At 38.9% G+C, this 14,004-nt stretch overlaps 1 protein-coding gene across 8 annotated transcripts in view; it reads left to right on the top strand.

Moving 5' to 3' along the window:
* CEP128 (centrosomal protein 128) overlaps positions 1-14,004 on the top strand; it is a 354,698-nt gene that overhangs the window by 277,644 nt on the left and 63,050 nt on the right. For 7 of the 8 annotated variants that reach the window (XM_079768173.1, XM_079768176.1, XM_079768175.1 and 4 more), the window contains one exon: positions 8,799-8,848. In XM_079768173.1, coding sequence (XP_079624299.1) covers positions 8,799-8,848 — 50 coding nt within the window. Of the gene's footprint in view, positions 1-8,798; positions 8,849-9,023; positions 9,068-14,004 lie in introns of those variants that run through there. The other variant, XM_079768177.1, reaches the window with a different exon arrangement.

Below are 14,004 nucleotides of genomic sequence, written 5' to 3'. Positions count from 1 at the left end.
TAGCTTTTATTGTTTTATTAAAAATGTATTTACTCAGTAAATGTTTCTTTAACATGTACAGTACTCTGTACTAAAGCTCCTGAAATTGGTACATTTTGAAGAGTTTGAATCTAGTAACAGATCCAAATATGTAACAATTAACTATAGAATGAGAACTGTAATAAAAGTACAAACAAAGAACTGTGAGAATCAGAAGCAGACGCAATATCTCCAGGAATGAGTGGTACTGGGCATGGCATGATTTGTGAATATCAACAGAGGATATTTGCTTTAAGCTGGGATTTGAAGAATGGTTGGATATTTTCTAGTTAGTGAAGTCCAGGAAGGATGTTACAGACAGTGTGAGGACATAGTGCAGTGATGATAGAAGTAATGGTGTGAGAAGTAAATCTATGGACAAATTTGGTATAAATGACATACCAAGGAGTTTAAATGTTATCTATCTCACCATGGGAAGTTCTAGACACACATCACTATTTCCTCCTGGCTCTATGTTCATGGAGGACATAAAAAATGAATTTAAGAACTTCTTTCCACGTAGGTCAGGCATATCCCTGGAATACTGACCACTCACACTCCAGGAAGCTGTCATCAGACAGTCACTATGGCAGCATGGATGAAATCAAGTCTGTAAGCAGTTTAAAGCAAAGAATGGCATGAGCATATCTGTTTTAGATTCATAATTCTGGGCTGTGCAGGGGGATGGTTGAGTGATAAGATGGATGGGAAGGAACACAGGCAGAATGCTACTGTAGTAATACAGGTGAAAAATTCAGGACACCTTTTTATAATCAAGTGTATAGAACTCAAAGCTGTCATTGTTTTTATAAAAGTTTTAGTAAACATTCACTCATAATATCCATTTTGGATTGAATAAAAATTGTACCTAATGAGTCTAGACTCAAAACAAAGTTCATGATAAGCTGCCTTCCAACCTAAGGAATTTAAATAAAAGCCAAACTTTCTATTAAATGAGCGCAATTTAGAGATAGTGTAGGTGGGAAGGAACATAATTTTATGCCTGCATTTGAGCATTTGAAACTTATTCTTGATGTGGTGTTTACAATAGATTATAAATATCTCTTATTCATTTAGCTAATTGTTACATGTAGTAGTTTGACCAAGACAGCCCTTAGGCCAATTTAGGACAGTGACGTGTTTCCTAATGAATCTCTTCTGACTTTCTCTGTTGTTGTCACCAATAGAAATGACAAAACTCTTCATAGTTAACAGAGCCAAGAATGAGGTGGAGTGGGGTAGATTGTTGTGTTGTTTTCTGTAGTATAGCAGTTTTGTGGAGATGGAGGTTTTAAATCTCTTTAGTTGTCAAGATGGAAAGTTTCACCAGAAATGAATTGACATCAAATAAAATACGAGTACCTGTATTTGGATATTTTACCACATACCCAAGAGACAGACAGTGGATTTCAAACCTCTCATTTATTGGGCCATTTGGGCTCCATCTGCAGACCAGTATGTTGTTTCAGCGTCTGAGACAAACCACAGAGGATAGCCGTATTTTTTTAATGTTGATCTTCATTTTAACCTGTGTGTTTTCTGTGGTCAGGCCTGATGGGAAAACTCTTAACTCACTGTGGTATGTCCATATATGTACCAGTGGGTGGCAGTAGATATAGCAGAGTTCTAAAAATGTAGCTACCAATCACACATGGAGCTTAAAAGAAGTATACTTAAGGGCTTTTTTTGTTTATTTGTTTTAAAATACACCTAATTATTTTTCACACATGTTCCTGATTTTAGTAATCATACTGAAGGGTAATTTTTGAAAAATAATAATAAGCCAATATATATAATTCTTATTATGTATTAGACACTGTTTTAAGTGTTTTACATATATTAACTTAAATCAAGTATTTTTTATTTCTTTTGAGGTATTTTGGCTAATGTAAAATCATATTGTTATTCATTTATCCTATTTACTTTTACTAATGTAATAGAATGGGAAGAACATTTACTGACAAATGTTATATTAAGGAGTGGAACTTTTCAACTGTCACTCATTCAACGTAAACAAAGTTTACGTTGTTTTATTTTGTGAGATATTCTGTATGTTGTGTGTTTACACACCTCGCCAAAAATTACTGCCTTTTCAAGTGTCTAGATATTTGCTTTTCATCAAAGTCACATTTTTTACATTTTTATCCTCACCTTAGGATATGTTTATTGATTTTAGAGGGTGAGGAAGCAGAGGGGAGAGAGAGAGAAACATCAATCAGTTGCCTCCATTACACGGCCTGACTAGGGATCAAACCCACAACATAGGTATGTGCCCTGACTAGGAATCGAACTTGCAATCTTTGCGTGTGTGGGATAGCACTCCAACCAACTGAGCCACCCGGCCAGGGCAAAGCCTCATTTTTTTTTTAAATGTTATCTCCCAGAGTTTAGGAATTTTATTACAAGGTCTCACAGGTTGTTGATGTTACACAAGTGCTTCAGCAAGGTTTTTTTTAGGTTTGCGGAGGCATCCAAATGTATAGACATTTATGGTAGAGGTTGGAATACTATGGCATTTAAATACAAATCTTGAAAGGTAAAGGAAGGTGGTCACTGCTTTGTAAAAAAGTACTGGCACCTGTCGGGTTCAGAAGCCCTGGGCTCAGGGTCATGAGCTTCTGTTGACTGGCTGTGTGACATTGGATGGTGGCTTTGGATCTGTCAGAACTCAGTCCTCATCTAGGAACTGTGAGGAGGTTGGATTAGATTATTGGTGTTCAATCAGCATAATTGGGAACCTGCAGTTCCACCATGGCACCACAGGGTTGACCCAGGATAGGAGGGAAGTCCATTGGGTGGGGCCCCATGTCCTCCCATTTTGTTTCCACCAAAGCATTCTAAATTATGTGTTTATAATATACACTTGAAAGTGTGTATGGTTCTTTCATAAGACAAAATTCTACTTAAAAAAAAAAAACACAAAAAACCCTGGTCCCAACATACCTTCTGTTCCTAAAATGTCAAAGTTTCTAACAACTGGGGAGCCAAGGAGGAAAAGGAGAAATTGCCCATTGTATTCCCTGTGTGGCTTGTTTCTTGAGTATCTAGTCTACAATTGTGGGAGGCTGAGCCTGTCATTCATGATCTCTTAAGGGTTGTGGAACACTATTTAATTTAGTCAATCTCATTATACTGTGGCTGTCATCCCTGGAAGAATGGCTCACATTTACTTTTTTTAAAGTATTGAATTCTTCTCAGAATTTACATTATCTATTGTTTTAGGTAAATGTCAGGACACACAAAGTAACACTGAACAGGAGTACTGAATTCTTAAGTGAGGTACTGGAGCCAGAGACTAAAATGCTTTTCCCTAAATTGTAATCATTAATTCGCCATATTCCGCTGCTAGCACTACTCTGTCCAGTGCCATTGTGGTGAGCATTGTTGTGTTTGAAGCCCTGTTTCAATAAATTTTTCTCTGCTACCAGATGGGCCAACTTGTAGTATGGATGAGATGCTCTATAATAAAGGTCAGAGATCTCCGACCTTTCTGTAAAGGGTCAGATTACTAGATGGGCATGTTGCTCATGCACACCTGGGCATGCTTCTCATTTCAAAAGCAAATAAACTAACCAACAACCTATCTGCTTCTTTGGCTACCAGGAACCAGAATCAACATAAAAAAGTGTCAAACCTCCTTTGAACAGCCATACCACCTGTTGTAAAGATTGGAAAGAATGCGAAAAAGTGGCACAGACTGAGCAAAAAACAAGGTCATGATCTATCACCCCAAGTGTTTCAATGAAATACAAAGTGGAAAAAAACAAAACAAATTGATTTTAAAACAAATTGATTCTCCAGTTCCCATTCATGGTGTCCTTTTTTGTGTTTTTGTTTTTTTTAAACCCTCACCCAAAGATATTTTTCCATTGATTTTTAGAGAGAGTGCACAGGAGAGGGAGAGACAGAGAGAAACATTGATGTGATGGAGACACATGGATTGGCTGCCTCCTGCACAGCGCCATGATCAGGGCCTGCCGGGGATTGAGCCTGCAACCCAAGTACATGCCCTTGACCAGATTCAGACCTGTAACCCTTCTGTCCGAGCCAACATCCTAACCACTGAGCAAAACTGGCCAGGGCTTTGTGTCTTTTTCAAATGGATTTACTCCCATATCTCAAAGACCATATAGTTAGTATCAGCTCTTTAAAGAGTTGGAACCAGTCCAAGGAAAATACACAGGACTGCAGCCCTTTTCACTGAAAAAAATCTTTCATTAACTGATGTTGATGGAAGCACATTTAGCCACAGCAATCTGCATGGCAGTTGAATTGCTGTTTGTGTTGAACAGGAAACCAGAGAATAATAAAGCAAAACACGAACATGCCAGTGGTGACCAAGGGAGCAGAGCGGCCCTTTAGCTTTTCCTTGCTGATCATTTGTTCTAAAGTTGGTCAAGAACAAGCAACAAGACTGTTCATTATAGTGAGGTGTGCTGATCACATTCAGGTGTCGAGGTGTTCCGTCACTTCAGTTGTCTGGAGCTGTCATCTGTGTTCTCTCATCTGGTATTTGCAGTAGGGCAGCCACTTCTCAGCAATGCCCTGCAGCCTATTTAATCAGCGCAGGTTAACAACACTGTTCATCGTTCCAAATGCATGTGCTTAAGCACTGCACCTGACCAGTGAGCAATTGCACTGAGCAGTGATATAGACAGCCGGGGCACTTTGGGGAATGTAAGTTAAGTAGCAAAGGTGGAGAAATCATAGTTAAGGAGGGCGTGGATATAAATACCTAGGAGCTCTGATTGTTGACATCAGAGAACTCCAAAAGAAAGGGAGAAGAATACACATGTGTGCATTCTTTGTAGAACAACAGTATGGAAAAGGGTGCAATGAAGTACTGAGTGGTGCAAATGAGAGCACGGTATGCTAGATGAGCAGGAAGGTAGAGGAGCAGTGTTCTAGCTGTGGCCTGGCATTAACTAGGTAATCTCAGGCAAACAATGGCTTTCTTTGAGCCTCGTCTTTATCACCTTATTATAGAATGAAACATTTCACTGTAGAAGAGAATGTTCTTGCCCACTCTAAGTTCTCCAAGTTTCGGAATAGAGATAAAAAGGTACAATAATACTTCATTCGCAGACACTTTTAAATATGACAGCAATCCAACTAGCGCTAATTTAAGTAAAAGAAAATAAAGTCCAGGAGTTAGGCGTACTTCAGGCAGGAGTGATCTTGTCCTCAACCAGCTCTCTCTGTCTCTGGGCTCTGCTTTCTTCTTTGCCAGCTTCGTTATTGTACAGGTTTCCTTTACAATGATAGGAAATACAAGCTAATATAAGCTTGCAGCTTCCAAAGGAGAGAATCCCAGTATCCATATTAGTGCCTGAAAAAAGATTCCTGCTGGCGTGGCTTAGTTTATATGCTATGGGGCGGGTCAGGAGGTTCTCACAGGGAAGGGATATGGCATAGAGAAAAAATAAAAACAGACGTCCACTTCTACTCTTGATATAAGTTAGGATGATGGTTGGTGGGGGTGAACAGAGAGGGCTCTATATTTTAAATACCAATTGTAAAAATTCTTTTGTAATCATTTTTGTTCAGCCATCAAAACCAAGCACTGCTTTTGGCGTCAGCTTTGTTGGAAGAGCAACATGAACTTTTATCTATTTGGAGAAAATTGGGAACATAGTTTTTTAAACGTATTTTTATTGACTTCAGAGAGGAAGGGGGATGGAGAGAGAGATAGAAACATAAATGATGAGAGAGAATCATTGATTAGCTGCCTCCTGCATGCCTCCTACTAGGGATCAAGCCCACAACCCGGGCATATGCCATGACCAGGAATTGAACCATGACCTCCTGGTTCATAGGTTGACGCTCAACCACTGAGTCACACCAGCTGGGTAAAGGAACATAATTTTTTAATTGCAGTTATCATACTATGAAGTTCTGAGGGTAAACTGAACTTATGTCTATATTTTATCAACTGTGTGAGTTGAGTTTGGCTATATGAGTGATTCAATATCCTTATTTGCCCAGTAAGTTTTAGGTAAGGTGTGTGATGTTTGCTGTACTAAGTTGGCTATGGGGAACAAGATCATTTTCCTTTAATGGTTGATGGACCCCACTATCCATCACTACAGTTCCACTCTACTATTAAACAACACAATTCATTACAAGGGGCCCACCTCTGTGAACCACCTAATATCCATAAGTAGTGTAACAAAATGGCTACATCACATGGGAACAGAATAGTGATCTCACATCTCACAGGTATTGAAGAGTTGCACTGAAGACATAATTTACTAAAACTAGTTGGAGTAAGCATCTGTTTTTGGCCTGTCCACCTGCCTTCTTCTGTTAACAGTACTCTGACTTTGCTTTAGGAAACTGCTCTTTATTTTCTTTGTCCAATCCTTTTGGGATTATCAGTGAACTCACTCCATGCTTTCCCCTAGTCAAGAAGAAGGCAAGAGATCTAAGTTAGGCTAGTTAACTCTTCTCTTTATGGAATTTCATCTTGATGGAGTGACACAAAGATTAGAGGCATCCAGCCTGGCTGTTGTGGCTCAGTGGTTGAGCGTCAACCTATGAACCTATGAACCAGGAGGTCACGTTTCAATTCCGGGACAGGGCATATGCCAGGTTTCAGGCTCAACCCCCACTGGGGGGCATGCAGGAAGCAGCTGATCAATGATTCTTTCTCATCCTTGATGTTTCTACCTCTTTCTCCCCTCCCTTCCTCTCTGAAATCAATATATATATATATATATATATATATATATATATATATATATATATATTTAAAAAAAAGATAGAGGCACCCAGGATAAAATGCCCATTGGTTCATGCTCCCTGCATTCCTACCCACCCAGACCAGTGCTTATTTTTTCCAGAGTCTAGATCCCTTTCCCCCACATCTCTATTAGTTATTCCTACAGCCTTCTAATAAATTCTAAATGATTGTTGTCCAGTTAACAACTGATTGCTATCACTTAGCATGCACTAGGCACCAAACCATCTCGAAATTCCATTTATTTAGGTAAAAATTCTGTGAGTTGACGTTGCACTGGGTTCACGTGGGCTTCTACCTACGTCATCTGTGGTCATCTTTAGTTCAGCTGGGCAGCTCTGCTCTGGACATTCCCTGACTGCCAGTGGAGGCAACCTGCATGGTGTTAGGGGTGGGAAGAGTTCTGGACCATGTGTCTCTCGTCATCTCAGCAAGCTGGACTGTGCTTGTTCAGATGATGATGACAGAGTTTCAAGTGGAAAAGTGAAAATGTGTGAGGCCTCTTGCACCTTCAAAGCAGATTGGCGCAAAGTTGGATTTGCTATATTCTATTCACCAAATCAAGTCAGGAGGCAGCCTCTATGCAAGAAGAGATGAGCGATGCTTATGACCGCTTGATGGAAGTAGCTACAGTGTCACAATGCAAATGAGTCAGGACACAAGAAGAGGAATGACCGAGGCTACTTAATCTACCACACCTCAAGTTGATTTCTGCTAAAGAACCTGATATGCCAACCAAAAATCTCTTTAAAAATCCAATGTAATACATTCCCATGCTCCTTTAACTTATTGATGTAACTCTGATTATGAGAGGTCTGGGAGCTAAAGTCAGCTCCACTATGGACACAGAGCAAAAACTACCTCTTATCCTTAATCCAAGTGCATTGTGTCTTGAGAGGGTTGCTTGCTGTTCCTATATCTCTTAACCATCCAGTCTCAAAGGGCCATCACTATCAATCATAATCTACCAGGTTTTCTGGAGTTTCAGTGTATTGCCCACCCAGCTATGACATATATCATTGTGGCTTGGCTTTCCACGATACTGTTGTTTCCTGCTGCATCTGGTATTGCACTTGCTAAAAACATTTGCCTTTCTGGGATATATATTGAATTTGTGGAGGTTATATATTCCTTTTATGCAGCACAGACTCTTGGTAAGCTATATCAATCACAGCGTAAGGCAAATGCTAATATTAATGTGCGCTGCTGTAGGTGTTTATTGCCAGTTTCCATCCAAGTTCTGACTCAGCCCAGCCCTCTCTAGGTTTGTGAGATCTAATAAGATCACAGCACAGGGTGGTATAGCTGCAGGCAGAAAATTCTACTTGCCAAATATATGCATATATATTTTTACAGCGGGTTCATAAATTAATGTCAGGCACTGAGGCACCGTGGCTGTGCGCAGGCATTTAGACAGAACTCTGTTCAGCGACTACCTCGCTTTCCAGCCACTGGTTTCTCTGAGATGGTGCCAACCTCTTGGTCAGATGTAGCTTCAATGCTTCCCACCCTTTCGGTGTGAAATGATAATTAATGTGACTGTATTGTTAAGCTGATGTTCTACTTCCATTAATAACACCCATTATTCAGGGTATTTTAATTTGGTTATAAAATTTTCTCTGGAGGTGTTGGCTAGGGAGTTTAAGAGCAAATGGTTTGCTTCTCATTTTTCTTTCAAAAGAAAAAAATGTGGGTGTGTGTATGTGTGTGGGTTTTTTGTTTTTTTTTTAAGGAAAATTTTGTGTTACTTTTGAGTTATGTAAACTGGACCAAATTTCTAAAATGCTGGTATGATTTTGGATTTTAATTGAGTTGGTCTCATTCTCCAGTATCTCCACCAGCACTAGGACCTCCCAGGGTTCTCAGCCAGCTTCGGTTTGGCAGGATCCAGAGATCTGCTCATCTCCACTGTGGGCATGAGAACATCAAATTCTATTCCAGACAACAGTTTATACAAGCCCCTGACTGAATTGTGTTTGATAATAAGAGGCTACCCATTTTTGCACTGCATTTTGATGGGTATTTTACTTTCTCATTGTAGATCTGCTGGAGGAGTCCCACAGAAAAGATGAAGAAATGGAATCTCTACAGGTAAAGTAAATTGTCCAATTGGGCAGGTATCCTGGCGATAAAAACATTTTTTGTTGTTGTTATTTTTTGCCCGGTTAGCCTTTACTATTGTCCCATTTACACCACGATGACAAGTGGAGTAAAAAAAGAAAAAAGTCAGAACTTTAAAGCCCAAGTTGGAATTTGCTTTCTTTAGAAGTGTTTGAGAGCATTTGCAATCTCCTAAAGCAAGAAGCCCACGCAGGCCCTGCCTTGGTGGCGCAGCTGGCTGGTGTGTCATCCCGTATACCAAAAGGTAGTGGCTTTGATTGCTGGTCGGGGTGGTGTGGGAGGCAACCGATGAATGTTTCTCTCTCACATAGATGCCTTTCTCTCTCTCTCTTTCTCAATCTCTCTCTCTCTCTCTCTCTCTCTCTCTCTTCTCTTCCCTTTCTCTCTCAAATCAATTAAAAATAAGAAGTCAACTCGGCCTTCATGCTGCTCTTGCAAGGAACTTTTATTCCTTGGGTTAGCTTACTAGCAGCATTAAGAAAAGAAAGCAATATCTTTGCAAAATCATTTCCCTCCAGATAGGACTGATGAATAAGGATGAATTTATGGAATCTGCATATTCAAGTGAAAGTCAAAAGTATTCTGACTCCTTGAATGTCATCTACCAATGACCAACCAAGAATATAAACACATATATGGCCCTTAAGACTTACCTTGTATGCCTCTCAGTTCACTATGGATTTATGCACATTTCTTGAATTAGAAAATTGTGCTTGAAAGGTTACACTAGAATTTTAATTGACATTTCCATGGAACGGGCAATTGATGTTAACTCGGCATCTGACAGAAGTTCTCTTTCTTTTGCATTGGGCTAACTTACAAATGGGTAACTCAAGTGTCTATCTTTATTAGGGGAAATATAATCACTTATATTCGCATGACAGAACCAATTCATTTAATGTCAACATTGTGGATTAAGAACAGTAAATACTTTGGACATTTAAAGTTCTCCTTGGGCTTGGAGATGCAAGTAGGACTGGAGAGTGATGCAATGAGCTGGCTTGAAAGCTGTAGGGGTAAAGATGTTTGCTTTTGGCCAGTGAAAGATGGATTAAACAAAGCTCAAAGAGCAAGAGGAATATTCTATAATTGGGGACTCTTCTATCTAATGCTCTATCTGTTAGTATAATTGATCTGAAAATTATGAAGAAGAGTACAGCTCTGTATATGTAATAAAAGTGGCTTGTGTTAACCACAGTTTTGTACAGATTAAATTTTTTAACATCTTGAGCTACATTTAGGTTATAAAAAGAAAGAGCCCTGGTTTATCTAGTCTGGGCTGGGAAAAATCTCAACTGTGTACTCACCCTCTATATTGTTGAGAAATTACTATCAGCAATGCTGTTGTTATGAACAGCAAAGCATCCTTGTGCACTAAATATATCTATATCTATATATATATATAGATATTTCTATATATCAGGAAGGTAATGAAGGCTTTTTGAGGCGTTTTGGTTATGCACCGTATTTGCCATTGGCCCCAGAATACCACATATAAACATATGTATTGAGTACGTAATAAATGTCTGGCCTTTTGAAATGGCAGCACAAACCTTTTTGAGTTTATTTCTCTCACAATATGAATGTTGGAACCTGTAATCCTGTTAAAGTTAATAGCCAATGCTGCTTCTCAAATATTTATTAAGTGCTGGCAGCATTTTCTACCAAAATGTCTATCCAGTGCAATAGAATGTCCCAGCCAACTAACTATGGGATTTTTAAAAGTAGGGCATCATCCAGTATGATGTCCGATAGCAGAAAAGTTCACTGTTGGCACTTTGTAGAGGCAACTAGTGTCTAACTAATACTCTATTGAGATCTACGAAGGAACTGGCACTTGCAGAGAGCACAAGAGTTCAGAGACACATCCCAGACAGCCTTTCATGTTCCAGACTAGAGGAAGACCTATCAAAGGTACCTACATCCCCGAGTCTTCAAATATCAGTATCACGGGTGATAGTTTGAGAAGACTATCTATTAAAGTATGCTGGTTGAAGTCCTACAATCACACAATAGAATTTGGGGAGAAAAAGACAAAGGAATTTTTAAATATGATAGTACCAAGGACTGGAGGTTGACAATTTTTGAGTTTTAAGTGCTGTCTCTGCGTCTGATTCTCTGGGTAACCTTGAGTAACTCAATTAACTTTGCTGTGCCTATTTTATGATCTGTAATGTAAAATCATCAAACTGTCTTTCAGAAGTCTTTAGTGTGGATTATATTATCCCAGAAGGGAGAGCTAAATATTTAATTCCAATTTACAGTGTTAGCAAATCCCCACATATCCAAATTGGAGTCAATTTTATTTACTCATTATCATCATGTAATTGTGTATAACAGATATTCTGCATTTCATGTTATCCTCCTTAAGGGTAGTGGGTGTTTATCTCTAAGCCCTTCCCAGTTCCCTATAAATAAAAGATGCTCAATCTACTCATTGAACAAATCTTTATTGTGCAAGGCCCAATACTAGTTTCTAGGGATACAAAGGCAAGCTGCTTATACTGGATAGCTTCTTGCCCTTTACACAATAATTAGTGAAAAATAATATTAAATAGGCAATTATAATAAAAATATTTTAAAATGCTACTAGGTGAGATAACTCACTGTGGGAGCATATAGCAAGAACATCTGTCTTTGTTTGGTGGAGATAATGGTAGGTTGGGTGTAAGTGTAGGGGGTCGAAGGTGAAAAGAATGAGCTGGGATGGAGTGGCAATCCAAGTTGGCTTCCCAAAGGAAGTCAGTATTTAAAGGATAACCAGGAGTTAGTATTGGCAAGTTTGGAGTGAAGATAAGAAAAGTTTTAGGTAATGTGAAGGATATGGGAAGGCCTGAGGTAAAGAGAGCATCGGTGTCATATTTAAGGAACTGAAAGAAGTTGTGTATGGTGGAATGTAGTGACTGAGAGAGCAGAGGCAAGATGGGAATTTGTAAGGTAAATAGAGGTTTAAGGGATCTCCTAAAGGAGTTGGGATTTTATCTCTAGTGTATGGAAAAACTGTAAAGAGAACAATATTATCAAATTTGCATCTTTACTATAAACTGGCTATAAAAGCATTGGGGGCAGGCAAGATTGAAATCAGTGAGACCAATTAAGCATATATTTGTGAGAATGTTGGCAAAGAACAATGGTTGCTTGTATTGGGTAGTAGCAGAGAGCATTTCGCTAAGGGGTCTAGGTTTTAAAGTTAAAATTTACCATACGATGAATTGTAATTTCCTATCATGCCTATGAAGCAACTCTCATGTCTTTTATTTTCCCAAATGTGCACTACTTAGTAGCTCAGTGCCTAACCTTAGTAGGTACTCAGTAAATTTCTGTTGAGTAAATAAATAAATAAATACATGCCACCATGCCAGGGTCTTATGTATATGACACCTATTCCTGGTTCTCTTGAAGAAGAGAGAACAACCTATTAGAAAACAACCATCTCTGTTCCAGAGTTCATTTGTTGTTTAAAAAATTCTATTCCCCCTGCCCCCGCACCTGTGCAAGCACACACACACACACACACACACACACACACACACACATTTCACTCCCCCGCTTCTCTCTGTCCTGCTCTCCTCTCCCTCCCTCTCTGAATGTAGCATTGAAAAGAAAGGTCAAGGAGTGAGTGCTAGAGGTTAGTAGAAAAGGAAGAGGGTAAAATGGTGAGGGGGATGGGATAGCAGAGAAAGTGTTTTCAATATTCAGAGAATGACAAACAATGGAATCAAACATATTAGACAGTGATTTTTACAATACAGCTGGTAATTCCCAAAATTCTTTGTTGGAGCTTAGCATTGTCTGGCTATGGTTTTTGTGTGTGTGCTGTGTGACATTTGCAGTTGGTTACACTGTGGGCACTGCTCTTCTTAAAAACAAAGTATTGTCTTTGACTATAAATGTGTGGTGCTGTATGAATATCATTTGTATATGGGTTTGAGGTACACTGAACAAGCAAAGCCCTTCTTTAATTCCCTGGAGATCAGCTGACACATTTTAAATAGACATAAAAGGCAACCCATTTTTCCTTAATTTAATTGAAACGTATTCAGTGACTGACATTTTACCAGAGATGGCTGGTAGTGGTAGGTGCTGTTGTTGCTTTTGTTTTCATTTTTAAATTACCAAACTACCTCTCATTGATTTCCTGCTTTTCCCAGTGTTGTCTTGTGATTCTCAGAATCACATGAAAATCACATGAAAAGCATATCATGGTTAGTGAGGAAAGCTTTAAAGTACTACTTAAGACAGTTACTGAACAGAGTAGATACCTGGAAAATGCATATGGTCCTTCTCTCATGTACACTTACAGTCATCTCACTCTTCATTTTATTTCAAATGAAAGAAAACTAGATGATTATGGGTGTGCTTTTTCTTATTCATTTTCCTCTTTTACTACAAGCAATGTCCATACCTATAAATTGGGGACAGTAATGATACTGACTCCATAGAAGAGGATTAGCTTGGATAAGAAGTAGGAAACCTTGGTGCCTGGCAGGGCCTCCATATATTCAGATTCCCCACACTGACTATTCGAACCTACTGTGTGCCAGACATGGTGCTACCCACTGGGGAGAGCTCAGGAAATGCTCCTGCCCTTTTGGAGCCCCCTCCTTCCTTGCCCCTTTCTCTCTTTCACCCTCTTCTTCTGTCTTACCACCCCCACCCTCTTTCATGGGCAGCTATTGTTTTAAATTCAGATTTGGATCAGATTATGCTAAAGGAATTGTTATATCTTTTTCAAATGTAGTGAAAAACTCACAATGTGGCAATAATAAAAGATTATATGGGCTACATATGAGTATCAATCACTTATTTTAAGAGGAACAAGGAAACGTTTTAGCTGTAGGATCTATCATCTAAATGTCACAAATATGTATTCAGTATCAGTATTTTCACTAGAAATGAATTAAATTCTTGTTTAATTAAGAAATAGTTTTATGGTTTAAGAAAAAAGTAATATATGTTTCCCTAAGACATTCCAGAAGCTATGCCCATGAAGGATATTAAATGGCATTATAGACATGTTGTTTTTCAGATGATCCATAATTCTATTTAATTTCTCTCCCAGATAGCTTTAGAAATAGTCTGGAACCTTCCATTAGAAGGATTTCACTATTTTGGGCAAATGTTTT

Source organism: Cnephaeus nilssonii (assembly GCF_951640355.1).
Source record: "Cnephaeus nilssonii genome assembly, chromosome: 4".
Classification (NCBI taxonomy): domain Eukaryota; kingdom Metazoa; phylum Chordata; class Mammalia; order Chiroptera; family Vespertilionidae; genus Cnephaeus; species Cnephaeus nilssonii.
Note: the sequence above shows the minus strand (reverse complement) of the source record. Positions and strands in the feature narration are given on the sequence as shown.